Here is a 27,693-nt window from a genome sequence, read left to right as displayed (position 1 = left end):
TGGTTGCTGTGCTATCTGGCTGCATATCTTGGGCCCCACAATTGACAACATGCTTTCGCCTATATGAAACAATTTGTTCTTTGTCGGCTTACAGAGGTCAATACTGTAGCGCGCTGAAAATGTCTCACGGAAGGCAAGGCGGGCCATCGTTTTTCTTTTCCAGCATGTGAGGCACGGTGTGTGCATGTGTGTGAGTGCGTGCGTGTGATGTGTGTCGTCCCCTTTCCTCTTTGTCCCTCCTCCTCCATAGTAAGACTCAACGGAGCGCTATCAATCTGCTCGCATCCTGCTGCAACCAGGATGAGCCGCCACGACAACCTTCACTTCAATTTCACGTCCATTTAACCCCCCATCTCTGACCCACTGGCCGGCCACGATCCATGCTTTGCCTATTTGAGATGCGATATCGCTCTCCCTTTTCCCGGAGAATACCGTCCGTTACTCCCCACTGAAAGAGCATGCCCGAGACGGGGGCGGCAGCAGCAGCCGCCGCTGCAGCCGCAAGCAGCTCTACCGACAACACAGAGGGCTCGCGGCACCGACACCGATCGCAAGGAGAGGGAGAAAAGACAGACCAAAGCAGTGCCCCCCAGCAGCAAACATCCTCCGGTGTATTGGGTGAGTCCCTCCTGCGACGGTTTGATGTGGATTAGCCCTGTGGTCGGAAAGTGGATGTGACATTGTCGCGACGGGACAGGTGGATGTAATTGGAAGACCTAACAAGAGCGTGGCATCACAAAACACAGCGAACTGTCCTTTTGTCTCGAGGCACCGGGCCACCGGGCTACCGGGCTAGAGGCACCAGTTTGCTTCATTAAATGTGATTAAAATGGTAACTAGTCTTAGGTAATCAACTGCGGAGTTGTCACTCAAAAAATGTGGTAGCCTATCCTTCTTCCGATCATTGGTACCCGTAGTGGCCTATTGCGCTCTATCATGATCTAGATTCTAGATCCATGTATATTCGTGGTTTAGTTTTAATTGACACATGAACTTGAAAATGCCAGCCAAGAATAGCCACGTATGTCGTTGTCTCGGGCAGTCGAAGTAAAACAGTGAGGTGTTTTGATCTAAAACCACTAAGACGCTAACTAACTTAAGTCGAAACAATACATCTCTGTATCATTTATAAAATCGTTAAATGCGGTGTAAAACAGAGGCCGGTCTGTGTGATGTCTGACCGTGTTGTGGTCTACACGGGAGTGGGGAAGATCATCTATTGCGGTTGGTTGTTTTCGTGTGTCTGTGGCCGCAGAGGCAGCCAGCTCCCCAGGAGTTGGTGCAGCATGGTGCAGTGTGGAGCTTGTCTCGAGACGAGCGCTCGCTGGTAATATAAGAGGGAAGCTGGGGGAGGACTGTGTGATGTCACTATGTTATGGTGTTGCAAGACCCTTGGCCATAACGTCTTTCCGGAAACTGAATGTATGAATGTATTGATCATGCAGACTATGTTGATGAAGATATTGTTATCAAGCACAGTTTATGATGACAGTTGAATTGTGTGTAGACTAAAGTACATGGTTGTAGCCCAGAATCCGTTTCCCAGTGGCTCATGGGAGAGGATTGGGGCTTGAGGATTACCATGATATCACATTACCATGATAACTTGCTTCACATGTGTCAGAGTCTGTCAGCTGTGACTGCCATAACTAGTGACTTCTCCAGATGAGTTTCAGTCTGGAGAGATTTCCCTCCCAGGCTCTTCATCTTCCATGTCTCTCGCCCAGATCTTCCTAATCCTTATGGGCTGTCATTGCTTTGATCCTTTCACTCATCTCTAACACCCCCCCCCCCCCCACCCCTCCTCCACACAGTTCCTAAATCTGCCGATTAATTACACATCCCTAATACAAAACCAATCTATAAAAGTCTAACCAATTACTGTGTCTGTGAGGCCTACTCTGGCGAGACAGAAACTGTTTAGAATGTGCTGATATGAGAGCATGTGATTTGTGGTTACTCCCTTGCTCCTAACAGCTGTGAGGCTTCCCAGAGTGGTTTGGATTTGTTGGGGCATACTTTATTAGAAAGTGCATCCAAGGTTTCCGCCCCTGACCCCGAGGGGGGGGGGGGGGGGGGGTCCTGTCAGTTTCATACAGTGCTTCCAATTACATTTTACAGGAGGTGGCCATTACTTGTTTACCTATCCTTTAACACTATAGATATGCCGTAGCTCACTGGAGATTGGGGTAGTATTGTTTGAGATATAGTTTAGGGTATACACTCAATATGTCTTGGACTGTAATACCGTATCTGATTTAACCCTCCGAACAACTTCTGTGAGTGGCCTAAAGTCTATTCTGAGAAGTGGTGAGTTGTGAAGGCTCCATTTTCATCTGTGTAAACTTGTTTAACTGAGTTTCTTTCTCTGTAGCTCAGCATTAATAAAGGCACTTGGCCCTGTGCAAAATGCATGAGTGAAATGTTTCAAGCAGGGAACCAGCACTCAGCACTCATCCCTTCCTGACAGAGCCTCCCCTCCACTGGCTGCCTAGTCCTCCTGGATCTTCACAGCTCTGCTTTAAGCAGATTTAGACAGATTCAATGTCACACAGGTTGTCTTAAATACACCCCGTGTGTCAGGTGGGAGAGTGGACCCAGGCTCTTCTCGTCATAAACTATCGACTACAGCGGAGGAAGCAAAGGTTTTACAGAATGCGTTGCGTTCCTATAATCTATGTTTCTCTCATAGCCTGAAATAATATCTGCAGTATGGTGGTATACAGTGGCATGGTGTCTAATGATTTCATGTCTAATGGCCTCTCTCTCTTGGTATGGAGTGTCCAATCTCTTTGTATCCTCTCATAGTATAAGTGCTGAGCTACACATTATCAGCATGAGTGATTGGAGAGGACTAAGTGTGGGGTGACCTTGCTGCCAGTAATAAGAGAATTGTCTTGATGTAATACATCAACAATTCCCTGTAGACCTTCTCCAGTACCTTGTATTGGCCCTTCTCTCATAACCTTACCTGGTCTGGCTTTTGGCAGCAGATGGATTTCATGCATATCATGAAACAGGTTAGTGTCTGGCTACAGAAGGCTTGTACCCGCAATTTTCCGATTTCCTTACGAACGTCCGTTGGCGCAGGTAGAAACTAAAAAAGTTCCTCTCCGGACTGCTCGTCTGCAACATCGCTGAGAGCACAGACGGTTCTGACGAGAGGACATTGAGAATATTGCTACGTGTGGGTAAAGATATCAGCTGCCAGTGATGACCAGGGACACATGTTTGGAGAAGTTTACCCCAGCAATGTGGAGGCCCTCTCCAGCATAAGATCTGCCCACGTGCTCCCATCCTGTCTCCAGCCTGCCTTCTGTTCCTGTCTGCTATTCCAGACGTGTCCCCCAGTGAGGATGGGAGTCAGTTGGCTGAGTGGTTAGGGAACCGGGCTATTACTCAGAAGGTTGCCGATTCCCGGCCATGCCAAATGACGTTGTGTCCTTGGGCAAGGCACTTCACCCTACTTGCCTCGGGGGTAATGTCCCTGTATTTTACTGTAAGTCGCTCTGGATAAGAGCGTCTGCTAAATGACTAAATGTAAATGAAGCTTCCGAACTCTCACTAGTGTTGGTACGTCTTTAGTGGCAAACTTTCGGAGCGCTGCTCTTAAGCAAACAAACCCTTACAATTTCTTCCCAACAGCATTGAGGGGGTCATTGCAATTGGAACCCAATTCAAAGTAAACATGTTCTGTTCATAAATGTATTCCTTGTTTACAATAAAACCCCAGGGATTTGATCTGGCGAACGGGTTAATGCATGCACGTCAATTCAAGTGAAGGTGTACCTTTTGTAAAGCTAATTATAACAGCCATAGCTAGCTGTTTGTGTTTTTTTGGACAACCTTTGATGGGAATTGTAGATGTAGGTGTTTCAAAAGCCCTATCAATAGACAGACTTAAGTATGTCACTGTGACCTCAAAGGAGTCAATACGGCTTCTCTGGTGTAACTGATATTGCAGAAACTGCAGGATGAAAGAGCATTCTTTGCACTGTCCTTTATCCTCTCTGTGTACTGACGGGGGGGGGGGGGGGGGGTATATATTTTGTAGTTGCTAAGCAAGGCCAAAAGGAGTACAATGACCATGGAGAGGAATGCTGTTTTTAGCCTCGGTCATGGGGAATCGTACCTCATCAGCTTCTCCCTACCCTCTACCCAGCTGAAGGGCTTTGAGGTAACCTAGCACAGAGAAAAACAATCTCTCTTCCACCCAGAACATTAGCATGTAGAGCTCGGTGTCAGGGATGAGTGTAGCACGGTGCCCCTTTCTCTTTCTCTCTCTCTCTCTCTCTCTCTCTCTCTCTCTCTCTCTCTCTTTCTCTCTCTCTTTCTCTCTCTCTCTCTCTCTCTCTCTCTCTCTCTCTCTCTCTCTCTCTCCGTCTTTCTCCATGTCTATCTCTCTCTCCTTCTCTCTGTCACCCTTTCTCTCTCACTATCTACCTCCCTCGGTCTCTCTCACTATCTACCTCCCTCTCTCTCACTATCTCTCTCGCTTACTATCTCCCTTTCTCTTTCTGTACAGTTGACATCAGAGTGGGCCACGGATTATAAAATAATCTTATACACATAATTATAATTTGCATACAAGTTGCCCTTGGGTATGGGTTTATAAGCAATATCTGCTAACACTCTTCTTCTCATTTTTCTTCTGTGGTATTGAGCTCTTTCGGTCTCGTCTACAAACTGTTACATGTGAGGAGGAATTGCGTGGTGTTGCAAGAGGTCCTTGCATGTTGGCTGTCAGGTCCATTACCATTACAATTATCTCTACATTTCTTCTGGCACTTATATTTGATTTAGAAAACTGCCTACAGTCTTGTTTACAGTATAATCCAGATTCAAATAGAATCCTTCAGCCTGGTTCTAAACCAATCCGATGTTGAAAAGTTATGTTGCTGCAAGGAAGTTGGATTTCAGAGATTAGAACAATCAGGAGATTTGTTTAGCCTGTTAAGGGTATAATCTTCTTCCCAAGCACTGCTAATATCATGTATCAACGTTGTAATTTGTCCAATTTCATCCGTATTAAGTTAATGTCAACCTCATCCATCAATTATCTCTGTGATACTAATGAGCGTCTGTCATCAACCTTAAATATCTGGGCCCAGAAACATTATCAGTGAGTAATGACGTATAGTCAGACATTGATTTCAAGTATACCCCTCAAGATATTCATCCTTCAAAGGGCTAGGGATCAAAGCTCCAACTCGGATGATAGGGTTTGCTAGTTAAGAGATAGAGGAGACATCTTTAGAGCACTACGAAGTTATCTTGAAGTCCTCGGGTTATTGATCTGTCTGGGAGGTTTCCAGGCACTAAATAGTAGCCAGGAGATACTATCAGAAAGGCATTGGCACACTTCTCCAGAATCATTAGTATTGACGACCTCAGTGGCTTCCCATGTTATGTACCGGGAGCATACAACTGTATGACTATATTTAGCCATGTCGACTTTGACGACCACAGGTTAGGGAGAAGATATGAGTGTATGTATGTGTTGTAAGTTCTGTTCATTTTAAATCAAGAGAGTGGTCCCACGTAAAACATTTTTTTACATTAATCTAAATTAATTTAGAGATTTTCATTAAATTTCTCTTTCCTACACAATTGGAAGTCAGGTTCAAATACAGAATTTTACTGTTTGTACTTTTGTAAGTATACTTTAAGTAAATCTTGGGTTGTCAGTCCTTTACTTGGGAGATACTAGCATCAGTTATACCCCCACTAATTAATTCATCAATTAAAACAAGAGAAATTGGGTACAAAAGAGATTAAGCATGAAATGTTGGAAAGACTGTTCAGTGTGTACATTTTGCCTGAGGATGTAGAGTTAAAAATAGAGGGCTAGTATATTGCAGTGGTTTCAAACTGAGATAAGACTGCCTCAGAGCAATGTGAAACAATCACGCACATTTTCTGCTTTTGACTTTCATAGTGTCGCTTACACTTATCATAGATCATCGCAGGGAAACAGACTTCATTCATTCTCCCCAGTCAGAACAGAGCATGCTACAGTTACGCAGACAATAATACCAGAAGACATCCAGACAAACAAGTCTGAATATCTTCACCCCTTCCACCATTCCCATCTACAAAAATGGCTTGCAGGTCAAATACTGCAGTTTCGAAATGGGTCACCACCTCACAAAATGCTCAGGACATTTCAGGATTCTTACTTCTGATCGTGCCGAAAGGAAGTGCAGACCACGGAGATGTTTGTTTTGGGAATGCATGTTTGTGTCTGTGTGTGTGTGTGTCATCTCCTTGTCTTTGTTCCCCGTTCATTAGGCGATCCTTCTTGTGTGTGACGCTTCGTCTGGGACTGGTACTGAACAAGGCCGACTGTTGGCTCCACAAAAGCTGCTATTCATAAACTGTTTTCAGGGCCTCTCGCTCACTCATAATTTGTAATCCCCACACAGTACCACGGGGAGCTCGTTAGATAACCAGTCTGTTCATCTCTGAAGAACTCTGGATAGCGCTGCATGATGACATCAACACTCCTGGCTCCCCTTTATCATTCTTACCTGGATGAATAGAGGCCATTGTGGACGCTACCTCACCAGTTAGCTCTCTACCTCCTCCAGTGTGGTTAACCGTAATGGAGTGAGAACCGTGAAACTCACTCCTCAGGTACGGAAGAAGCCACCCGCTTCAAAGAAGAGCTAGGTTTTTTTTGACGTAGTTGGTAGTGGTCGCGCTTGGCAAGTTGGAGGCCGAGCGTTCGAATCCCGTGAGTGGCGAACTACCTTGTCAGATGGAGCGTGGCTATGGCTCTTACAGACCCGTCACATAACTCCAAGGTTGGAATTACGGGGGGGGTTTGCAGTGGCGTGTTCAGGGAGTGGCCTAGGGTGGCACGGGCCACCCCTGAAATCTGATTGGCCACCCCAATATCTTAAAATATGATTGGCTATATGCTCAGTCAGAGGCGGGCCACTCCTTGTGCCACCCCTATCAAAAATGTCTGGACACGCCCCTGGGGGTTTGGCCCCCCTAATTAAGACTTGGACCCCCCCAAAAAGGTAAAAACAACAGGTCGGGGGTGTCGATACATTTATATATCGTTCTTACCCTGGACAAGAAGTTGACTCCCCCCCCCGATTGTCATTGTATAATTCGCACTCTGGTTTAACCACTTCCATTTTCCCTCTCTTGTCACAGTAGGAACGGTACGCTGTATTAAACTTGCCTTGCTGCAGTGCAACCAGCTAACCTGGAATGACCACCCCATCTGGACTGCGGGGGGGAAAAAACGCTGTGCCGAAACGCTCGGCTGCGTGACCCTCTCTCAATTTACGCCGCCTTGCCTGGTCCTCCCCAGCCGCTGAGTTATGTGCCACACAAAGTCAATGTTAAACAGAGACGTTGAGGACTCGTTATCCTCTCTGTGATCGTTAGCGGGGCGAGAGCCTCTCGTCTGCCGGACCACCAGCTCCGACGTCTTCCTCAGCTCATCAGAGGAGCGAGGCCGCGTTGACGTCTCTCCTCGCTCCGCCACCCAGAGGTTCTAATCTGTATTAGGTCTGAGGACATGCGCCCTGTCATCTCAGCGCTAATCAGCGTTATCGGCTCCTTGACAGTCTCAGCCAGAAGGCAATCAGGGCCTGCTTAGCAAACTGACATGATAAGACGTTGGTTACAACTCGCTTTTTTATTGTACTTTATTTTTATTTTAGCTTAGCTTTTACCAAAGTTCATGTAATCTGTGAAGGGTTTCTGAATGAATCCGAAATGTGAGGTGTGTGTATGTTGCTTGCATTGTAGATGTACTTTGTGTTCTGTAGCTACATGGTGTCATGTATGCAATACTTGGTGTATGCAAGCAGGCTCGTTGGGCTGTTAGCACTAGGGCTGGACACCAGGGCTGGGTCTGGCTGTGTGCATGACCCCCACTGAGGCATGGAACGAAGGAGACAGTGAAGATAGATAGAGATGGAGAGAGAGATGGAGTTAGAGATATAGAGAGAAGAAAGGCGCTGCCACTGGAGGGAGGGAGAGAGAGAGAGAGAGAGAGAGAGAGAGAGAGAGAGAGAGAGAGAGAGAGAGAGAGAGAGAGAGAGAGAGAGAGAGAGAGAGAGAGAGAGAGAGAGAGAGAGAGAGAGAGAGAGAGAGAGAGAGAGAGTGAGAGTGTGAATGTGTGTGTGTTTTCTCCTCATGGGTGTGTTGTGATAATTCTAGTGGACCAGTGGTCTTTGAGGTAGACATTGCAAGAAGCAGCAAAGCACATCACCGTTCGGGAGACAGTAGGAAGAAAGAGAGAGAAGAAGCGAGAGATGGAAATAGAGAGAAAGAGACAGAGAGAGAGGCAGTGAAGGATTGAGATGTGGGCTAGGCTTCGCTGTGGGATTTTCTCTGTGCATGGCATCTGGGCTGTGGTAGCATCACTCAGATACCGGGCTTAGTTGTTCCAGAGTGGATAGCATTCTCTGGAACAGGGTTCATTTTGGACAGATGTCCACTCTGACTTGCATATGCCTCGGGAGGCACGGTCTGCATGGCTGATTCGTCATATCAGTGTTTGGTAATGGGAATGTGGGTGTTTTGTATTGTGTGTTTCTGTATTGTGGGGGTCTGTGTGTTTTTGTGTGTGCCGGCTCAACCGCTGGGACCGGGCCGTGTCTGTGAAGTGACGTCGTGCAGCGCAGCGACACCCCCCAGTGGGCAGCTCGGCGAGAGGAGGAGAGGACGAGCGAATTCAACTTAACTCGACGTGATGAGATGGTGTGGCCCACTTACCGAGGGTGCTTAAAGCTAACAGGGCCACACTGACTGCTAGTGCGGCTCGGTAGAAAGCTGTCACTAATTCTTGTCATTGCTTGTCTTGTTCACCTTGGGGGGAGGGGGGAGGGGGGCTGAAGGGGGGGTTAGTAGTGAAGGTACTCCAATCCCCAACCACTCAAAGCAATTCCACACTACTTAACCTTTGGACTATTAGGTTATACGTCTGTTGCTGGGGGAAATTTGGGCCATGGGAAAAAATATGGACAAGGGAGAGAGGGGTTGGTTGTGGTGCGATTTGCGAACGCTGTGATAGTGATAGGCAATACACTGTGAATAATCCTTCATGTCTGTCAGACTGAAGAGAGACATATGGTTAAGTGAAGCCCTTGGTGAGATTGCTTGTAAAAAAAACGGCTATACAAATAAAGTTTGATTTGAAGACACAAGCCCCAGCCGCTGTACAGTCATGGCTGGCCGCAGGGGGGGGAAGATAAGGCCTGTTCCTGGGTCAGTTATCTGAGCGTGAAGGCCTTGGAGGACACAGAGTTCTCTGTCCCTGGTCTGACCCTGAGTCTGATTCTGTCACCATGGCTTCTGTTCTCTCCTCGTGGCATCAGGTGCACTTGGGGGCTAATTTGGTAGAAGTCAAGGGATGACAGTGGGTGGTAGAGGACACAGACACACCTGCAAAACCCAGACAGAAACACACACAGACATAAACACACCTGTCGAGCTGGCCTGGTTTCTTATTAAAGCCCCGGTGGGCAATGTGTTTTCAAATGAAGACACGGCCGGTGTTAATGGGTTGCCCCGGGAGCATTAGACACACATACACACACACACACACGCACACGCACACACATTCATTCTTGTCAATGAAGCTCATAAATGGAGGCATTGTGCAGGTGTTGAGTTAGCTTGCGGTGTGTGTGATTCTATGTGTGTATGTGTGTGTGTAGTAGTGAATACAAACCTCATTAGAATGCCCCTCATGGTCAGGCTGAAATACATTGCTGCTGCCTGCTTTTTTCTCCGCCAAAGCACAGTTGGGTGAACAGGATCAAGTAGACAACCTAGGGAACACATAAAAAAGTGAAACGTAGCACCGCTAAAATACATCGATCTTTTTTGTAAGAGATTCTTGGAACAGGATACGACTCTCTCCCCACCTTTTGTAAGTATTTCTAGTGAAACTGCACACTGGATTTTGAACCACGAAACGAATCGTGTGGACGCTGCAGCTCTTGCGACCTTTATTTCACCCGGTGACGTACTGTATTCAAGCTTCTGTTGGTCCCTGGAAGCGACCTTGGGGCTTCGATCCAGGTAGCTGCTCGTCCTAATCCATCACCAGGGTGTTCCAGGAAACAGAGACTAACTAGAGGAAGCCACAACGTGTGTATTTGACATGTGTTTACAAGGCTGTTCAAGGCCCGTATCTGGTTTGCAGAAAAGCCTGCTGTTGTAAAGGTCACCACCCCGTGACCTTTTTCTAGGAAGAAGAAACCGATAGGGCTTCGACTTGGGGTGCTAGTCAGCCGTCAGCCTGCTGTGAAATTGTTGTGATGCAGGGAGAGGAACTGGGTTGTGTGGACTCACCAACGCTGTCTGCAAGGTAACGCATGTGCCGGGTCACTGATCTGATTGGCTGGTTGATTGCACGCATTTCCTGGCATGCTCGTCGTCTGTCAGTCGGAGGAGGAAGACAATACTGTCTCCACGGACGATAACCCGTCGGCGCACATACTGGTCCAGAAGAAGCCAGTAATAGGCTGAGTATCTCCGAGGGGCCACTGCATGTCGTCACGAAGGCTGTGGTGCTAAATGTGCCGTTTGAGATCTCTGGAAAGTGGCCCACTTTCCGGGCATCTCTAAGGACCCATGGATCGCTGAGCACAGAGCTGTTTTGGGGCAGGCGTTCTCTCCAGCCTCCTACCTCATTATTCAAGACCAGAGGACCGTACAGTGTGCCTTCAGTCGACTTTACCACAGATCAAGATTCATAGTTACCGATAGTTTGTGTTTAGATATCTAAATATATAAAAGCAACGGCTAACCAAACAGAGTCACGTGAGGCAAAGGGGAATCTGACTCCTCACACTGGGTTCAGTAGCTAAATATACCCGCACCGAAAACCTCACTGGTTCGGAGCGCATGGAAATCACCCAAGTGTTGACAATGTGCAGGCTCGGCCCAAGGCTGGCAAGGGTTAAGTACGTCTCTGTCTCTCTCATGTTGCAGAGGGTGGAAGGGTGACATTTACATTCGGAGAGAGCGGAGAGAGGGGGAGACGGGGAGGGTGGGTGTGCGTGAGGGGGGACTGACTGTGCTACAAGTGTCCTCGTCTGTCACTCCATGTCACTATGGCAAAGTGACAGCCTTTGTCTTCTGTCTCTATCTCTCTCTCTCTCTCTCTCTCTTCCTCCTCCAGATAAGTTGTTTGGGAAGCGGCTGTTGCAGGCTGGGAGACACATGATGTCCCAGAAGTCTTGGATGAAGACTGTGCCCACAGAGAACTGTGACGTGCTCATGACCTTCGCAGGTACAGTGGACACCCGCCCATGTGATTCACAAACACAGTGACACACACACACACCTACACTCACATCCATGGGATTCACAAACACTGTGACAAACGCATGTGTGCAAATGCACCCACACACACCCGATTCACAAACACTGTGACACATGCACACCTGCGCACACACCCACACTCAGGAAATGACATACTAGTAAACATTGGATTGCACAACTGTAAACATAATCTTTATATCTACAAAACACAGAAACACTCGTTCCTTTGTTTCCTCCTCTGACAGACACTACTGACGACCACACGTTGCTATGGCTACTGAACCATATCCGCCTGGGAATCCCCGAACTCATCATCCAGATCCGCCATCATAAACACACGCGTGTCTACGCTTTCTTCGTCACGGCAACTTATGAGAAGTAAGAGTTCATCCGGGGACCGTAGTCTCTCTTTCTTTTCCACCCTCTCTCCATCTCTCTTCTTTTTCCTCTTCCTGTTATGTCGTCCATTATTGTGTACACTGGCCCTGCTGGTCATGTGACCGACTGACAAATCCCTAACCTCGTTCCTAGAGAGTAGCCCTCACTCCAGCCCTAATCTAGTTCATCTGGTTCCAAAACTGATCTGGTTGATGGCATCCCACAAACAGTTCTCAAAGGTCAGCGCGGCTACCGTTTGTCACGTGGAAAACAAACAGAGCCTGTGACTTTAACTTTATGAATAAATAACCGCCCTCTTTGTTAACATCCAAATGGCTTGTGGGCTGGAGCCAGGGTCCACTTGCTGTGAACCAGGGTGTCGGGTTGCTGTGTGTGCGCTCACACTCGCACTGCCGCTGTTGTTCCGAGGCGGAGCTGTTGACTTTGTGGTCCTTGACTCCGAACATGTGTTATCATGCAAGTGCCTCGTACAGTCAGTCATTTCAATTCTCTCATCTGTTAAGTGTTAAACCTGGTTGGCTAATCAGGATTCTCCACGCTGAATCCAGATTAGCAGCGCCGCTGCTGTGTAGCGAACAACAACTCCTCGGGCTGTGACGCCAGCGGGGTATACTACGTATTACGAGATTATAGAGCTCTGACAAAACACCATGTGTGAGCCTGGCCATTTTTAGTCTGCCGAAAGTACAGCACAAAGATCCTGATTCCCTACCCTTGCTAGCAAATACCCATGGGTTTAGGGAAGGGTCAAGGGGTTGTTTTAACAATCGCCAAGTAGGAGCAATGCTTCCCTTACGTAATAGCAGCAAAGTGGAGAGCCTTCGCTTCCCACGATGCTTTTCAGCGTGTCTGCCGCGCTGAGTCGGCTGTTTTCGATGGCTCTTGAAAATCCTGCGAGTTTCAACTTTGCCTTTGGCCCCTTAACATGTTGAATGGAGAGAAGATAAATTGAGGAGTATGTATAGGCACAGCTAGCCAGCAGGGAGTAAGGAGTGCTTTTTCTAAGTGTGCCAGTGTGTTTCACGAACACCCGAGGCAGGTGGCACACACACAAGAACTCGCGCTCGCTCCAGCACAGGTCGGGAGGGAAACATGCCCTAGTTTTCCAGTGATCACAAAGATAAACCGCCCAGTCTCTCTTGAACAAGGCATTGCATCATCAGCCATTGTTATGAAGAAAAACGATTTTCTTTGTCATCAAGCTGTCTAGGCCTTGCAGAGTAGGACTCTTTATCCTCCCCTGACCCAGAGCTTCCAGCCCAAGCTTCATCTCCACATGACTGACCACCCTACAGAACCTGACAGGTGGGCTCGTCTCTGCACCTGAGACAGCGTTCATACCCAGCTCACCAAATCTGACTTTTCCCCCTTTTCCTACGAGCTTAGCAGAATTGTTCATTAGTGAGGTATTTGCTATCGTAGCTTAAACCCAAAGTGCTGTTCACCAGCTCTCAGCACTATCAGCCTCCATGAGGTCCGTAGCTCCCAGGTTACCATCAGTCACTGACAACCGCAAGCTAACAGCAAGTCTAATAATAGACTCTTTGAATTAAGACCCCCAAAAAACCGTGAACAGGAACCCGATGGAAACATTTTCATCGGTAAAAAAAAGTCTTGACCGCCGTTTGGACTTTGTGGGGTTGTGACAGTGCCTCATCCCATAAGAGGTGTTTCTTGCTAGTGTTTCGGCCGGTCCAAGGCTGCAGATCCACTTCTGCACCGTACGTGTGCAGACATCCCTTCCAGTCGTTCATCATGTCGTGGTGTTGAATATACTCCACAGTGAATTGGGTTTATTTCCCAGTGGCCTTAAGGAGTATGATTGATGTGGTGTAGTGAGACAGGAGAGCGTGCGTGCGTGTGCGTGTGAGACACAAGCCTCAGCTTGCAGAGAGTAGAGGGGTGTGTGGTGGTGTGTTAGTGTTAGATCAGTCAACGGCCCCAGGGACGCCGAGAGAGGAGAGGCAGGGGGGGGGGGTAGGGAGTGGAAGGAGAGGGTCAAAGGGTAGGACAGGAGGAGAGGAAATGACAGATGACGAAGGGGAGGAAAAAAAAGCGGAGAAGGGCAGAAAGGGACAGATGGGGGGGGGGGGGGGGGGGGGGGGGGGGGGGGGGGAGGCAGGAGTACAGAGTAATGCTACTCCCATCACCTGGACACTTCCTGTTTGTTACGTTGTACACTGTGTGTGTGTCCTCTTCGCCTCTGTCTGCGATGTGTGTGTGTGTGTGTTTACAGTGTGTCTCTGTGTGTGACATTGTACTGTATGGGAGTGTGTGTGTTGTACAGTGTGTGTGTATTCTCAAAGCCTCTGTCCCTAGTCTGTGTGTGTTGTACAGTGCGCGTGTCTGTGTGTGTATTGTCCAGTGTGTGTGTGTGTTGTACAGTGTGTGTGTCTGTGGTCTGAGCCTCTGTCCCTGGTCGTGCAGCCTGCTGCGCGGCGCTGAGGACATGGGACTGAGGAAGGCTGTGAAGCCGGAGTACGGCAGCGGAACACGAAGCTTCTCCTGTGAGGAGGACTACATCTATGACAACATAGAGAGCGAGCTCTGCTTCTTCACGTCACAGGTCAGCTGACGGGAACACACACACATAGACACTCACACATAGACACACACACATAGACACACACACACCATGTGCTTCTCCTGTTCTTTCCCCAGGAGAGACAGAGCATCATCAAGTACTGGCTTGACAATCTACGTGCCAAACATGGAGAGGTGCTCCACAACATCAACTTCCTGGAGGGACAGCCAATCAGTAAGCAGCTATGATTAAGCTATTTATCTTCAAGCTGGACAGGACTGGATGTTAAAAGTTGTTTGGGTGTCCTCATGTGTGTATGTGTGTGTGTGTGTGTCCTTGTGTGTGTGTGTCCTTGTGTGTGTGTGTCCTTGTGTGTGTGTGTCAGTCCCAGAGCTGAGTGCCCGAGGGGTGATCCAGCAGGTGTTCCCCCTCCATGAACCCCGCATCCTGAGCCAGCTGATGAAGTCCTGGGTCCAAGCCGTCTGTGAGAAACAGCCTCTGGGTCAGTCCTGTAACACATCCAAGCCTGGGAGCTCCTCAAATCTGAATTAGCCTGCTGTATGATTCAAGTATTATTGAACTTTTATTCAGCCAAAAGAAGACACCCATTAACACAGTCATTCTTAAGAAGGACACCGGCCAAGAATAAAAGCTAACATACCATGACTCTAGCTAACGTGAATGATGTTTCCCTTGTTCCTGCTGTGTTTCTAGATGACATCTGCGACTACTTTGGGGTGAAGATAGCCATGTACTTCGCCTGGCTGGGCTTCTACACCACCTCCATGCTGTATCCTGCTGTCATCGGCTTCGTGCTTTGGCTTCTCACCGAGTCTGACCAGGTGAGCTTGGACACCTGGACCTGAAGAGCCTCCTGCAAGCCAGCCACGAGCCCAACTTCCCCCAGCACAGACAAGCTATGATGGTCTCTAATGTGTTTGTGTGTGTGTGCGTTCGTGTGTGTTTGCACTCGGGGGTGTGTGTGTGTGTCTAGACGAGCCGGGACATCTGCTGTGTGGTCTTCGCCCTCTTCAACGTGGTGTGGGCCACCCTGTTCCTGGAGCGCTGGAAGAGGAGGGGGGCGGAGCTGGCGTACAAGTGGGGCACGCTGGACACGCCCTCGGAGGCCCTGGAGGAACCCCGGACGCAGTTTAGGGTGAGGAGCGGGGTCACCGAGGGGTCAGCCAAGGTCACGTTCCCTTCAAACTGATACAGATGCACTGATGCAGACTCCATAATGTTGCAGACGTCTTTATCCAAAGCGACCCATCCCTCCTACCAGTGAAGTGACCTCCTCCCCCCCCCTCCTCCTCTCCTCCTCCCCCTTCTCCTCTTCTCCTCCCCCCCTCCTCCTCTCCTCTCCTCCTCTCCTCCCTCCTTTTCTCCTCCCCACTCCTCTCCTCCCCCCCCCCCCCCTCCCCCCCCCCTCCTCCCCCCCTCCTCCTCTCCTCTCCTCCCCCCCCCTCCTCCTCTCTTCCCCCCCTCCTCCTCTCCTCTCCTCCCCACTCCCCCTCCTCTCCTCCCCTCTCCTCCTCTCCTCCCCACTCCTCCTCTCCTCCCTCCTTTTCTCCTCCCCACTCCTCTCCCCCCCCCCCCCTCCCCCCCCCCCCTCCTCCCCAGGGGGTAAAGCGCTGCAGTCCCATCACAGGCTGCGAGGAGTTCTACTACCCTCCCTGGAGGAGGCGTGTGTTCCGCTGGCTGGTCAGCCTGCCCATCTGTCTCCTCTGCCTGTGCTTCGTCTTCCTGGCCATGCTCATCTGCTTCGAGCTCCAGGTCAGGCCCGCCCCCCTCTCTCCCCCCTCTCGCTGTTGTGATTGGTGGGTGTTGTGACCGGCCGTCTCGTGATTGGTCGTCTCGTGACTGGTCGTGTCGTGACTGGTCTGACTGTGTGACCTGCAGGAGTTTGTGATGGGTATCAAGGAGATGCCTCGACTGGCTCGCTTCATCCCCAAAATCATGCTGGCCATCACTGTGACTGCGTGTGACGAGGTGTACAGGAAGATCGCCTGCTGGCTCAACGACATGGGTGAGACCTGAGTGAGACTGTAGCCTGGGTTGAGCGGGGGTGATGGGCTGAGGGAAGTTTAAGCTGATGGCATTCCAATAATTATACAAAAATGACAGTATTTTATTATCTTAACTTTTTTGCTTTGTCACCAGCATAAGTTCTGGGGTGTCAGTGATGATGGTCATGGCTGACAGGGTTTATTGAACTTCTGCCCCACAGAAAACTACAGACTCCAGAGTGCCTATGAGAAAAAATCTCATCATCAAAATGGTTCTTGTGAGTTGAACTTGATTACATTAGCGTTTCCCGTTGAAGTTTGACATTTCTTGCCCGTGATAAATGAACTGAAGCGTTTGCCTTTTCCTGTCTCCGCAGTTTCAGTTTGTAAATTCTTATCTCAGCCTTTTCTACATTGGTTTCTACCTCAAAGACATGGAACGCCTAAAAGAGGTGAGACATACAGACAGCCCATGCCCTCCCCCCTTCTCCTCCCATCCTCTGTTACACTTCTGCATTCCATCATCCGTTCTCTTCCATTTTCCTTCCCCCCCATACATTGGCCGTTCTCTTTTTCCACTTTGTCCATCGTTCCATCTGTCTCTGTGTCTTTCTCTCTTTGTTCTCTCTCTTTCTCTCTCTCTTTTTCTTTCTTTATATCTCTCTCTGTTCTTTTTCTCTCTCTTTCTCTCTATCTCTCTCTGTGTTCTCTCTTTCTCTCTCTCTCCCTCTCTCCCGCTCTCTCTCTCTCCTGCTCTCTCTCCCTCCCTCCCTCCCTCCCTCCCTCCCTCCCTCCCTCCCTCTCTCTCTCTCTCTCTCTCTCTCTCTCTCTTTTTCTCTCTCTCTCTCTTTTTCTCTCTCTCTCTCCCCCCCCCCCCCCCCCTCTCTCTGTCTGCGTGTGTGTTGAAGCTGTTGCTGGTGTTCTCATTGGCCCAGAGCCTGTTGAGGCAGCTCAAGGACAATGTGCTGCCTGTCCTGTTCCTCAAGATCCAGCTCTTCTTCCTCATCACCGTACCCTGGGTCTTCCGTGCCCTCTTCAAGTCCAAAGTATGCTTCTCTGTAGGGTCAGGAGTCGGGGGGGAGAGGTCAAATCCAGATCCCCTCCGATCCGCATTACGTCGATGCATGATCTGTGTTCGTCCTGTGTTCTACGCTAGATGTGATGGCATTGACAGCGTTGCCGCGCCAACTTCGCATTTTATGGAAATGGGCTAGGCTTAGATTAAGGTAATCTCTCCAGGGTTATAAATCCTACAGTAGCACAGTAGAAGTGTGGAGATCATAAAGGGGGTTGTCAGTGTGGACGAGCATGTGTGACTGTAGTTAGGAGACCGCTGCTCCTGTGCTCTTTGTCTGTCTTTGGACTGTCTTCACTCTTGTTTGTGGTTCTGTTAGGTAGTTTGTTGACCTTAACTAAATGTAAGTAAATAAATAACTACATGTAAATGTAACTGGGCTGTAGATTTGTCTGTGGTGCTTGAATGTGGTTTTATTGTTACCCTCCTCCCTCCCCCATCCCTCCTCTTCCTCCCTTCCTCTCCCCCCCCCTACCCCTCCTCCTCTATAGATGCTGGCTACTCTCCTCATCATCCGGCAGTTCCTCCAGAACGTGAAGGAGGTGCTTCAGCCTTACCTGTACGAGCGCCACAAGTTGGGCGAACTCACCCTGCGCGGCGTCTGGGACCTGCTCCTGTCCGCGCTGCTCAAGTATGCACGCCTGGCTGCAGGAAAGGCCCAGGCTTCACCCACCGACCAGGCCATGCCAGGCCCGGGCCTCAGGGGCACCAGGCCCGGGGTGGGCCAGCCAGATCGCAGGTTAGCCGCTACCGTGACGACAGCCGCTACCCGCGACGACGTGCCGGCTTCTGTGAATGCATGTGTTCTGCGTTGTGTGTCATCCCTTCACTTTGTACTACCTGCTAGCTGCATATGGTTTTGAAAAGACTTAAAGAGTTGTTGAGGTAAATGTTATTTGCTGTTACACGTCTGTTCGACAAGAACTGTACTTGTACACTTGTTAAATACGGTAAATAAACGTGAATCGTCCGTCGTCGCCCGGCAGGGAGAAGAAATGTCTGAACGGAGGGTGTGGCGTTCCGGACGAGGATGAGGGCGAGAGGGACGAGGGGGACAGCGGGCGCTTCAGCGAGGGCGAAGAGGAGAGCCTGATCGACTGCGGGCTGAAGCTGAGGAAGGTGAGCTTCATCGAGAAGGCGGACAGGAAGTCGTCCGGCCTCGCCGCCGCAGCCCCGGTGATGGAGGACAGCTTCCTGGAGGAGGGCAGTCCCACCATGGTGGAGAAGGGGATGGACCCCTCGTCCGTGTTCGAGTGCGACGACGACGACGACAACAACGGGGGCGCCGAGACCAAGGAGGCGCCGTCGGGGGGCGGCGGGACGGGCGAGGGTTTGGCCGCCGCCCCCGCCGCCGCTTTCTGGGCCGGAGAGTGCGGTGTCGCTGCGGCACCGCCGGAGGGGGCGGAGCCAGGAGAGGGCGGAGTCTAAGACCAAGAGGGAGTCGTGGATCGACCCTCCGGAGGAGCACTGCAGCACCACCCTCACCCAGGCGGAAATGGAGAGCTGCATGCAGACCTACGAGGTAGGCTTCTGACAACTTCAATACTTGTGTGTTTTGTATGTGTACCCCACTCCTTCTAGCCCCGCCCCCGGGTCATAGCCAGACACGCCCGCTTCTGCCTCATAACCCCCATTCTGGTAACCAGGGAGACGACCCCCCCCCCATGCGGCCTGCCGTCTGCTCTGGGACGGCATGTTTAAAAAAATGTTTTTTGTCCCTTCCAGGACACCTTCCAAGACTACCAGGAGATGTTCGTGCAGTTTGGCTACGTGGTCCTCTTCTCGTCCGCGTTCCCCCTGGCTGCCATGTGCGCCCTCATCAACAACATCATCGAGATCCGCAGCGACGCCTTCAAGCTGTGCACGGGCCTGCAGAGGCCGTTCGGCCTCAGGGTGGAGAGCATCGGCCAATGGCAGGTCAGCCTCACCACCTTACATTGTCATTGTCTGATCCCCCCACCTTGAAGTACCTCTCTAGGTGTGCTGGAAAACTCCCAACTTATTCATCTCGGACTAACCCCTGAATATACGTTTATTTTTACATTTTAAGGGTTGAATTATCTTAGACACTTCTTCATTCAGTGGTATTTGCAGGGTTTAATTATCTTAGACTGTACATGCAATGCTGTTTGCTGTAAGCTTGGCTCTGCTGCGTGTGCGTGTGTGTGTGTGTGTGTGCGTCTTGGTATGTGTGTGCGTGTGTGTTTGTGCGTCTTGGTGTGTGTGTGTGTGCGTCTTGGTATGTGTGTCTCCAGACAGCCATGGAGGCCATGGGGCTGATTGCCATCATAGTGAACTGTTACCTGATTGGTCAGTGTGGCCAGCTGCAGCGCCTCTTCCCCTGGCTCAGCCCTGAGATGGCCATCATCTCCATCGTCATCCTGGAGGTACACACACACACACACACACACATGCATGGGAATGCACACATAAACATACACTTGCGCACACACACAGACACAGGGGTGCACGCACACACAGACACTTGACGATAACAGTTAGGTCTCAGTTCATGTAACTATTATGAGATCACATTGCGAACACCATGTCCACATTGGTGTGAAGGTCAGTCTTCCTGGTTACAGCCTGACTGTGCATGTCTTTCTGGGGCCTCAGAGGGTATTCCTGGGGATTCCTGCTGCCGTTGAAAGTCCATATGGTGGTGAAGGGTGGAGCAGGCTAGCTCATGTATGGAGGTCCAAATGTCAACTGTTACTTGAGCTGCTGACACCCTGAAGCCCCACTGCATGGCTAGGGAGAGCTACGTCTATATCTAGATCCGGCATAGATCCACACACACCAACATGCTTTAGGGCTCCGTGTTCACTTTGAGGTAAACGACCCACACACCTGGACTCGCCTGCTGCTAACCCTGCCCCATGACCCTGAACCCTGTCCAAGACCCAGATGCTTTCTGTCTCTCTCACTGTCTGTCTGTATGTCTGTCTGTCTGTGTGCAGCATTTTGCCATCCTCCTGAAGTACGTAATCCACGTGGCCATCCCAGACATCCCCAACTGGGTGGGGGAGGAGATGGCCAAGTTGGAGTATCAGCGCAGGGAGGCCTTCAAGGTAAACACCCCCACCCGCGTCAGCAACCCTGCTGGTTGAAACAGGTGTGGTGTTTTCAACTGAAAGTGAGATGGTTCTCCGTCTCACCTCCCCTCTCCTCCCCTCTCCTCCCCTCCTCCTGCAGAGGCACGAGCGTCAGGCCCAGCAGCACTACCAGCAGCTGCAGAGGAGGAAGAGGGAGGAGGAGGAGCGACAGCGGCAGGCGGAGCACCAGGCCCGCAGGGAGAGGGAGCGGGAAGAGGGGAAGGGAGAGACCTCGGGGGAGCACCACCACGACAAGGGCCACGGCGGGAAGTCTCGCTCTGGAGGAGGAGGCGGAGGAGGAGGAGGAGGAGGGGGAGGAGGCTCGGACAAACCCAAGAGGCCCAGCTCTCTCCTGGCCAACAACAATGTGATGAAGCTGAAGCAGATCATTCCCCTGCAGAGCAAGTTCTCCTCGGGCACGGCGCGCTCCCCTCAGTCGCCCACGGGAAACGAGCCCAAACTCCCGGGGTTCCTCAGCTTCAAGTTCCTCAAGTCGCCCGAGAACAAGAAAGAGGCGGCTGCCGCCGCCGCTGCCGCCGCCGCCACGGCAACCAACGCAGCGGCGGCCGGGGCTGGCTCTCAGGAGCGCTCCCAGTCGCCCAGCAAGGCCTTCAACCCCGGAAAACTGTTCAACTTCGGGAAGTCCGAGGGCGGGCCCTGCGTAAACGGGGCTCAGGTGTCCAAACAGGGCGAGGGCTCGCAGGGCTCTGACAAGCAGCCCTCCAAGTCCGACCTGAACGGGGTACCTGACGAGTTCCCCTCACCCGGGGGAGAGGCTGCGGAGAACGGGGCCTCTACGGACTCTGACCCCGCCGGCTCTAAAGCCTAGTCCCCAGGAGGGGCCAGGAGGGCACTTCTGTGAGAGCACAGACAGATGAGATGGAGGGGGTTGACTGTGTCGGGAAGGCCGGGCCTCTCTTCCATGCTGCTGTCTTGTAAGGAGGGCCCGGTGTCTGAGAGGGGAGCAGGACTGATGAGATGTGGGGGGTCTGCTTCGTGCTGATAGCCTTGAAGGCTTTACGAGGAAACTACAACTCCCCTAAACACGCCCCCCCACGCAAATGCAATGGTGCATCGCACACATACGCACCCACACACACACATACCGTCGCAAAAACACAGACACACACACACACACACAACACCTAACTCTCACACGCACACGCACATTTCTAATCCCCCTTCTATCTGCAATACATATAGAAATGCATGAGCTGCGTTTCGGATACTTTTCAAGCCTTTAAAGGGGGAGAGCGGTTCCTTTGTTTTCTTCTTGTCTGAAAATTGTAAGCACCTTGGAGGCTCGCCGTGGCAACACGGGAGCCCGGGCCCGAGGGAGGACACACACACACACGCAGCGTGAGAGAGAGAGTCACCGTTTTTTGTTGTTGTTTTTTTTACATCAAGTACATTGTGAGGCCCCGCTCCTTCCACACAGCTGGGCGATGCCTGGCTTGTTTATTACCTGGAGGGGGTCTGGTCCCCCGTGGCTTTTATATCTGAACGGAGAAGCTGAGCAATATCAATCGGTGTCAGTTTTAACACGAGCTCTGATGCAAAACACGAGTGAGGTCATTGTCATCCGCGCCTCCGACGCGGCGAGCGCGAGTCGCGTTCGACACCCCCCCCGCCGAAGTGGCGGCATCAGACGAGCGGCATGATGCAAAGGGGAGAAACGCAGGAGGGGAACGGAGGACACGATAAAGGGTGAGGGATTCGATTCACGCCCGGGAGAAGTGTGTTTGTCAGGTAGGGGATAGTCATGCTAGACTACAGTGAGCGTAGTTCTGACAGAGAAGCTGGCTTGTTATACCCTGGGCCCCCAGTTCAAGCTTGCGGAGAGCTTTGAAACGCATGAATTCCTTTAGCAAACGCGTTGATCAAAAACAACAAACAAGGAGGGGGGTGGAGGCTGGGATTTGAGCCTGCAAACTCTTCATATAGCAGTTAAATGCTCTGCTGTTGAGCTAGTGCGTATCCGCTCCCTCAAGGAACAGTCAGGAACGACTCCCTGATGAGCAGGGAGAACAGTTGCACTAAAACCCACCGCGGTCTGGAACAAAGGACGTTTCAAAGTGTCCGTTGAACACCGGGAGTGTCCAGTGTTTATGCAGGTCCACTCCTTCATGAGATGGACCTACGGTGTGAAAGGCTCCTGGTGTTAAATGACCACTTTGAAATGTGTTGTGAGGGAGCGATGGGGTGCCACCAGCCAACCTCATGGCCAATGAAATCGCTGCATTTCTGTTCATCACAAGGCACAAGAAGGTGCGGTTCATCTCGGCTGTTCCCAGCAGGGGGCCGTCATTGGGCTGGGTGGTCATCTTTGTATTCGTTCGACCTTTCAGTCTGTTTTTTATATGTTTGGGATAGTTGCTTTCTTATTGAATTGTTTGATTAATTTACCAAAGCAGCTCCTCTCTAACGACTCTCGCTGTCCTTCTGATTTGAACAAAAACTGAAATCATAGTTGTTGTTTTTGTCGTTGTTGTGTCATTTATTTTTGTAATTCAGAACAGCCAGCAGGTGGAGTCAGCTGGATATCAGGCTTTGAGTTCTCTAAAACAGGGACTAGGGCCTCAGAAGTTGCGTTAAGAACAGTCAGAACCATCGCGTAGCAATCTATTGTCACTAATGGGCTTCAGGTGGGTCACAGCACTAATAACTTTACATTACAGAGAGATTTTGCTCAGTAGTAGTCAGATCCATGAACTATGCATCTCCACACCCATCTTCCTGACAACACTCTTTGCAATAATGAAGTGAGTGTGTGACTGTTTTCCCTTGGCCCCACCCCTTTGTGGCACCGCCCCCCTTGTGGCCCCGCCCCCCTTGTGGCCCCGCCCCCCTTGTGGCCCCGCCCCCCTTGTCGCCCCGCCCCCCTTGCCTGTATGCATCTCCGCCTTACCTTAACCCTGACCTACGCTGCTACCCAGCTTTAAACATATGACCTCTCCACCTGACCTCTGACCTCACCACCCCTTGCGGATGGGATCTGCTGTTAATAAAGGACATCCCATCTTGACTGTCTATACAGGCCTAATCTGACACGCATGTCAGTCATGTGTAAGACAAAACAAATTGGAAATCTAAGAAGGCCTACCTGACATATCTGTGAACTCTTCTCTTTTACTGGATTTGCAGGTAGGTGGCGAGAACCTCCATCTTTTATGTTGAACGGATTGGCCGGCTGAAAACAATTGAAGGGTACTTTTCACTGTTGTGTATCCCATCCATGTGCTTCAGCAAAGAGGAAAATTACCTCCATTCACAATGGTCCTAAGGGAGTATTAAGCTGTGTATACGCCATAAGAGCAGTTATTTTCCGTGGGAATTCATCATGTTTGCCTCACTTTGAGTTTATTAGAGTGATTTGTTAGATTTTTTTCAATTGTAGAGGAGCTGTGGACAGTTACTTATGACAAATGAATAGAACATCTTTTTTTTTATGTTTGTCAAAAATCTTTCTTGTTGGCTGTTGGACGTCATCGGTTAAATATGTTGCTCTCTGGAGGAGTTGAGGTTTTCACGAGAAACAGACTGAATCCAACTGTTTCTTGTGTCTGCTTGTGTAAACTGGGGTGTACAAGGGTTTATTTAGTTGTTTACTTTGGGGGTTGGGGGGCTGTTGTGGATGATTAAACCTATGGGGAGGGGAGCAGGGGGGAGTAATTGTAGTGTTCAACCCGCAGTCTGATGAATGGATATGTAGAATTGAAATGCACACCTGCAGTTGTAGAATCCTTCTCCTTTCCTCCCAACTAAAATGAAAACGATTATGAACATCTCACTGAGAAACAAATGTCATATGCTCTTCCCGTGTACCACTGTACATCAACAAAAAGAAAAAATATGATATTGGGAAATGGGATTATTAATTTATTTTAATTTATTTTGTCATATTTTTGTAAGATCTGAAAAATAGATAATAAAACAATTTAAAATTTTAAGTCTGTATTGGGCTATTTGTGTTAACTTTAGTTCCGTGTCAGGTAAGGCACTATCAATCAAACAGAGAAAGGGTCTTGTGAAATGTGGCATGATCCCTAAAATGCTTTATTTTACTAGTAGTGAATTTAACAGTAACAGAACTCCTTCTCAAAATACCACTCTTACAAACACATTACAAAATACGTCAAAAAAGGTTCAAGTACATTTTATTTTGTATCACAACAAAAGCAGATTTTTTTTCCATCACATTTCATTGGAGCGAAGCCGTATTAGTACTACATTGACCTGACGCACGACAGGATAGGGCAAGGCGTAAGGTGTGGGAACAGTCTAGAACAGAAGCTACATTACTGCCTCAAAGCCAGACAGGGTGGCGCGTTGCTAGGGAAGGTAACCGACCACACAGTCATCCCACATCGCAGCATCTACAGTTGAAAGAAAAGGACTAGGCTCGCTGTGATATTGTTGAGCAGCGTAAACGAAAAGCTCTCACTGGACTCTGCATGGCGGCAAACTCAGTCTGAAGGTGTGGAAACAAGGCAAGATGGTAGCTGCACCTCGCTGTGCATGCTATTTGTGCATTCAATGGCGGGTGGTCTGTTCTGACGTCCCAGACAACTCCTAACACCAGCTTGCCAGCCGGTCAGACATGGGGGTTATCCTGTAACCTCCATCTCTGGGATTTAGTGCTTTCTCTTTTCACCTGTACAACAATGTCTGTTTTAGCCACATACATTTATTTTCAGAAAAAGGCCAATACAATGTTGTATTAAATATGAAGTCACTATCCTAGGGCTGCAATGGTTATATACAGGAGGTTTTTATGAATACATTCTTTCCAACCCTGACATGCTGCTCAATGCTACTTGTACTATCGGTTAGGCTAGTTGTGCAAGTTCAAATCTTTACATAGACAAACATAACTAATTAGCTAAGTGTACAATTTGACTGGTACTTGACTTAAGACACTTGTCTAATTAATACACATATCAGCTTGCCATAACTCAAACGTTTTTCTTGTTTTTATCTCCCAAATGTTTTTAGAGAAGCAAAAGCTGTTCAGTCTATTTTGCTGTTGGCCAGCAGGGGGCAATACTCATTTACAAACATCTTAGTAAAACCAGCACGACGTTAAACCACAGACATAACACCTCACAGACACTTTCAAATCAGAATGTACGATATGCATAAAGAACCCTAATAGGCGTGTACAGGCGGTGGGGTTGGGGGGGGGAAGTGGGGTCTCTCGTGCAGACCATGCTTTCTGGGGGTCCTGGGTTCAGGGGATGGTGGGCGTGTTGAAGACGTGTTGAGGCCTCCTTATGTGGTCGAGTTTGGGCAGTGATGCTGAGAAGAGGCCTGTGCCACGAAGGAAGCTCTTTGCCCAAAAGTAACAACAAAAAAGGTAACAAAAAAAAGGTAACAAAAACTTGCTTCATTGTCCCCAATAAGGTTCTCTTTAACCTAACAATGCATTGTATTAGCGCTGCATGTGATTTAAAATTCTTCCAAGTGGTGTATATTCCGTCTTCGTCTGTGCGACTGCGCCTGTCGGTCCACTAAGAGTCATCTTGGTGGATGTCACACACACACTCACTCACACACACACACACGCACACTTATGAGTCCTCGTTCATCTCTTGGCTATCTGTTCGGGCTATTTTCCTGGGGGGAGCCGGACTTCCCCCCTCCCCCTGCTCCTGTTCCCTCTTCTTTGCAGCGTTCTGGTGAACAAAACAAGTAAGGAAAGGTGAGAAAGTTCACTCTGAGGACTCTGTGGGATTTTTTATTTCCCAGATTTTAGCTAGCTCTATGTGCATGGCTAAAACCACTTCCTGGCTGAGGAAGATGAATTACTAGCATGCAAACGTGCGTTTGTTTTTTTAGTTTTTTTTTTTTTATGAAGCAGCCCATCTACTTACCTTTTTGTCCCATTGTTGGTGAAGGTAGCGCAGGAGAATGTTTGTTTTCTCAGTAACAATAACTGTGAAGATCAAGTGTAATTATTCAAACAATCTTTAACAAACTTGAACACACTTATGATTAAAACTAATAACCGGGATTTGAAACTGTAGGGATGATCAACACTGTGCTTTCTTGTAATGACTTATACTCACTTTGCTCTGAGGGGTATTCGCGGGTCGGGAGATACACCGAGGGTCTTCTGTTCTGTTAATGGAGAATAAATACGTTCAGGTATCACGTAAATTGCGCAACATGGAGTTTGTCAGGGATATTGTGATTGAATCAAAATACTCACAGATGCTTTGCACACTGAGTCCGCATGGAACCTGCTGAAATTACTTTTATTGTAAACCGGAAGACCTTTCAAGAAATCTGCCTGTGAGAATATTAAAAAAAGAAGCTGTATGGCAAATCTAAACGGCAACATGCAGTATGACAGAGCAAGGATGAGTTGACACCTTTCACAATTTTGTCGCAAAGTTTTACAGCTTTAACATGATAAATTGTCCAGTAGCACAGTAGTACAGTGACCAGTGTCACGAAAACATTTCTAGCAAAACCCCACAGAAAGTCTTCAGACTAACCAGGCGTTGCCTCATCAACACAGCAGATCGAGACTGAGTAATTGTTAGCGGCGTATTGCTAAGGTTCTGACTATACACTGAAAATGACAGACTTTATAGCTGTTACTAAAGTTTCTCAATTAAAACTGCACATTTGCTCCTGCGAAAACACCCGACACATTGAGCTATTTTCTAGCTGAATGTCACACATCCAAAAAATCATACGTTTAAGATAGCTAGGTCTTTGAATTATCTATTTTCTCCCATGGAACTATTAAGCTCCAATATATAGACGGAGCCTCCGACCAACGAGCTAAACTACCACTAGCTATACAGCGAGATGTATTAAGCGTAAATGCTTCGCGTTACCTTATCCATGATGCCACCGAAGATAGCGAAGCTGTCGACGAGTGAATGGCCGTTTGAAAATGCAATTTAATCCAAATTACTACAGTTAATTATGCAAGATATTCACGTTAACCGCTAGCAAGTGTGACTACGCCTGCCTGCCGGTGATGTGAAAGCCTAGCAGCCTAGCAACATTTAGCCAGCATTAGCTAGCTGTCATCTAACGCTATCAATGATGGCTGCCAGTAAACTATCCACATGAATTAAACAGTAGACACTTGTAGTATTCGTTCTCCATTTACTGTAAGAGTATCATCTACCGTAAATACAACGTTACTGGCAGATAATACCACCATGCTAAAGACAGCCAATTAAGTTGAATGCTACTATAGCTAGCTATTACAACGCTGCACTACCCACGTTAGCTTATTAGCTCTAGCAGCACAATGGCTGGATTTGATGGACA

General features: G+C 49.2%; 2 protein-coding genes across 2 annotated transcripts; one reads left to right on the top strand and one right to left on the bottom strand.

The window, feature by feature from the left end:
- Positions 1 to 277: 277 nt before the first annotated feature.
- ano8b (anoctamin 8b) lies at positions 278 to 24,320 on the top strand. The gene is given in 20 exon segments (XM_047013876.1): positions 278 to 618; positions 11,159 to 11,269; positions 11,547 to 11,679; positions 14,128 to 14,266; positions 14,362 to 14,458; positions 14,610 to 14,726; positions 14,939 to 15,066; positions 15,219 to 15,380; positions 15,845 to 15,997; positions 16,124 to 16,250; positions 16,452 to 16,480; positions 16,482 to 16,508; positions 16,608 to 16,682; positions 17,797 to 18,044; positions 18,292 to 18,660; positions 18,662 to 18,827; positions 19,031 to 19,222; positions 19,561 to 19,692; positions 20,266 to 20,376; positions 20,501 to 24,320. Coding segments are annotated over 20 exon segments (3,405 nt in total). The 5' UTR covers positions 278 to 458; the 3' UTR covers positions 21,230 to 24,320.
- A 220-nt stretch (positions 24,321 to 24,540) lies between these two features.
- On the bottom strand, positions 24,541 to 27,693 carry dda1 (DET1 and DDB1 associated 1). Its single transcript, XM_047013855.1, has 5 exons — positions 27,249 to 27,693; positions 26,612 to 26,692; positions 26,469 to 26,520; positions 26,274 to 26,335; positions 24,541 to 26,075 (listed from the first exon to the last, which is right to left on the bottom strand). The coding sequence occupies exons 1-5, from the start codon at positions 27,255 to 27,257 to the stop codon at positions 25,971 to 25,973; spliced, it is 309 nt and encodes a 102-aa protein (XP_046869811.1). The 5' UTR covers positions 27,258 to 27,693; the 3' UTR covers positions 24,541 to 25,970.

The sequence above is a fragment of the Hypomesus transpacificus genome, unplaced genomic scaffold (assembly GCF_021917145.1).
Source record: "Hypomesus transpacificus isolate Combined female unplaced genomic scaffold, fHypTra1 scaffold_205, whole genome shotgun sequence".
NCBI classification, from domain to species: domain Eukaryota; kingdom Metazoa; phylum Chordata; class Actinopteri; order Osmeriformes; family Osmeridae; genus Hypomesus; species Hypomesus transpacificus.
Note: the sequence above shows the minus strand (reverse complement) of the source record. Positions and strands in the feature narration are given on the sequence as shown.